Raw genomic sequence first — 2,653 nt, forward strand, 5'->3', positions numbered from 1 at the left:
TGAAACAATCAAAAACATTGAACTCAAACCTCACAGAACATACCAGCAAGATGCTGTTGGTCAAAAAAAATATTTTTTTATTATTTATACTTATACCAAAGTGCTCAAAATTATTATCTGATTTCAGTCATTTTTTTTAATGTTAAGATGCTAAATAAACATGTAGTATTGTTTTTTCAATAGGTGAAGAAAATGATGAACAAATCATTCAATACCCACTGTGGAAACATTTTATAGCCAACAGAATTTACCAAGCAGGTTGTAAGTATGTTCACAGCAGCATTTGAAATTTCCAATCATTCAGGATGCTGTTAATCAAAAATGTTAAATAAGCATGTAATATTGTTTTTTCAATAGGTGAAGAAATATGATGAACTGATCATTCAATGCCCACTGTGGAAACTGCGTAAATTTTATAGCCAAGCAAATCTTCATAAACATACAATGAGTCAAGTTGGAGAGAATCTGAATCAGTGCTTTGAGTGCCAAAAAAGTTTTATCTCTAAATCAAAACTCATTGCTCACCAAAGGATTCACACAGGAGAGAAACCATTTCAATGTTCAGAATGTGGCAAGTGCTTTTCACATAATTCTAATCTTGCTAAACACATGAGGATTCACACAGGGGAGAAACCATTTCAATGTTCAGAATGTGACAAATGCTTCACAAAAAAATGTAATCTTTCTCAACACCTAAAGACTCACACAGGGGAGAAACCATTTCAATGTTCAGAATGTGTAAAGAGCTTTTCACGACATTCTGATCTTGTCATTCACCAGAGGATTCACACAAAAGAGAAACCATTTAAATGTTCAGAATGTGACAAATGCTTCACAAGAAAATATCTCCTTTCTCAACACCTAAAGCTTCAAACGGGGGAGAAACCAATTAAATGTTCAAAATGTGACAAGTCCTTTTCACAAGTTTTTTATCTTGCTCAACACATGAGAATTCACACAGGGGAGAAACCATTTCAATGTTCAGAATGTGACAAATGCTTCAGAAGGAAATATCATCTTACGGAACACCTAAAGACTCACACAGGGGAGAAACCGTTTCAATGTTCAGAATGTGACAAGTGTTTCTCTTCAAGTTCTAATCTTACTAAACACCTGAAGACTCATACAGGAGAGAAACCACTTAAATGTTCGGAATGTGACAAGTGTTTCTCTGGAAGATATAGTCTTAGTGTACACCAGAGGACTCATACAGGAGAGAAACCATTTAAATGTTCAGAATGTGACAAGTGCTTTTCTCGACATTCACATCTTGCTTACCACCAGATAATTCACACAGGGGAGAAACCATTTACCTGTGCAGAATGTGGCAAGTGTTTTACACAGAGTGCTTCTCTTATTACCCACCAGAGGATTCACACAGGTGAGAAACCATTTAAATGTTCAGAATGTGAAAAGTGCTTCTCACACAGTTCCAGTACAACCATATGATATTTAATAGTTACATAAGTAGAAAACCAGCAACAAACAATTGACATGACAGTATGAGAAAATCAGCTATATGCCTACTTGGGTGGGAACAAGGACAGAAATCTCTGAGGCCATAATATAATTGTGGACCAATACCAATAATATTGAAAAGATTGTATCATCTGTTTTTTATCTGCTGAGTCAAGTGATATTTACATTCGTGTATGTTTTTTCTGTTCGGTCCTCTCTCTGTATTATTATTCTAATTAAAGGGATGGTGAGTGGAAACAAAAGCTACGTACACACTTACAATTATTATCGTTAGAAAACGAACAACTAACAATTAAGCACCATTATGCATGATTGTTTTGAATGATCATATTGTGCACAATTCTGTACATGCATTGTGTAATAATACAATCCTTCGAATATAATCCATAAATAGTGTACACAGGCTAGATACGATCATTTGAACGATGAAGGAAGTGACATGTAAGGGGAAAGAGTATTGCAGAAACATCCATGATCACTGAATGCTGGGATTTCTTGACCAACAGGTATTGTTTTTTTTTATGTCATATGGGACACATATAAATTAGGTAATAATTATGGGGTGACTGAGCATACTAGTATCGGGATCCGTATAAAAATTTTATTTTCTTGGGATTCTGTTGGTTTCATTTAGGCGAACTTGTAAAGTGCATGAGATCTTGCACGGGGAAACAGGTTGTTTTCAGGAAGTTTTGATTCAATTTATCTCATCTGCACAATTCATGAATGGGGCATATTGTAAGAGATTAAAAAATGTATGATTTGTCTTTGACTGTTATGGTTTTGTTTTTCCTTTCTCTTTTGGGTAGCTACTTTTGGCTGAATTTGTTTATATGTAAAGCATTTGGAATATATTCAATGGAGGTGGCATTTACTGTGACATAATATAACAGAAATGGGTATGATTATGTCAAAACAGTTTTGTTTGTCCTTCTTGCCTTTTGAAATGGCTGAAATGCTTGGATAATATTTAATGGAAAATGATATGTAAAATTGTTGAGAACTTTTAATGTTGACCATTGAAAAGTCCCAAATGTTAACAGTTTTCTTTCTGTTGTTAAATTTAGAGGGCTGTCGTCTTGTAGCAAATATTTGCTTATTCTACTAAACCAATTGTCATGCTATTATTAGTTTGCATTTTACATTCCCACCCAGTAATAAAATGCTAATGATT

At 34.2% G+C, this 2,653-nt stretch overlaps 2 protein-coding genes across 2 annotated transcripts in view; one reads left to right on the top strand and one right to left on the bottom strand.

Annotated features, from left to right (window-relative positions):
• Positions 1–2,653, top strand: part of LOC140327980 (uncharacterized) — a 648,380-nt gene that overhangs the window by 481,670 nt on the left and 164,057 nt on the right. Inside the window, exon 5 of the mRNA XM_072407240.1 lies at positions 484–1,429. Within this exon, the coding sequence (XP_072263341.1) occupies positions 484–1,429 (946 nt within the window). The remainder of the gene's footprint in view (positions 1–483; positions 1,430–2,653) is intronic.
• Positions 1–2,653, bottom strand: part of LOC140327981 (uncharacterized) — a 91,752-nt gene that overhangs the window by 13,908 nt on the left and 75,191 nt on the right. The window lies entirely within an intron of this gene.

This window comes from Pyxicephalus adspersus, chromosome 4 (assembly GCF_032062135.1).
Source record: "Pyxicephalus adspersus chromosome 4, UCB_Pads_2.0, whole genome shotgun sequence".
In the NCBI taxonomy this organism is placed as follows: domain Eukaryota; kingdom Metazoa; phylum Chordata; class Amphibia; order Anura; family Pyxicephalidae; genus Pyxicephalus; species Pyxicephalus adspersus.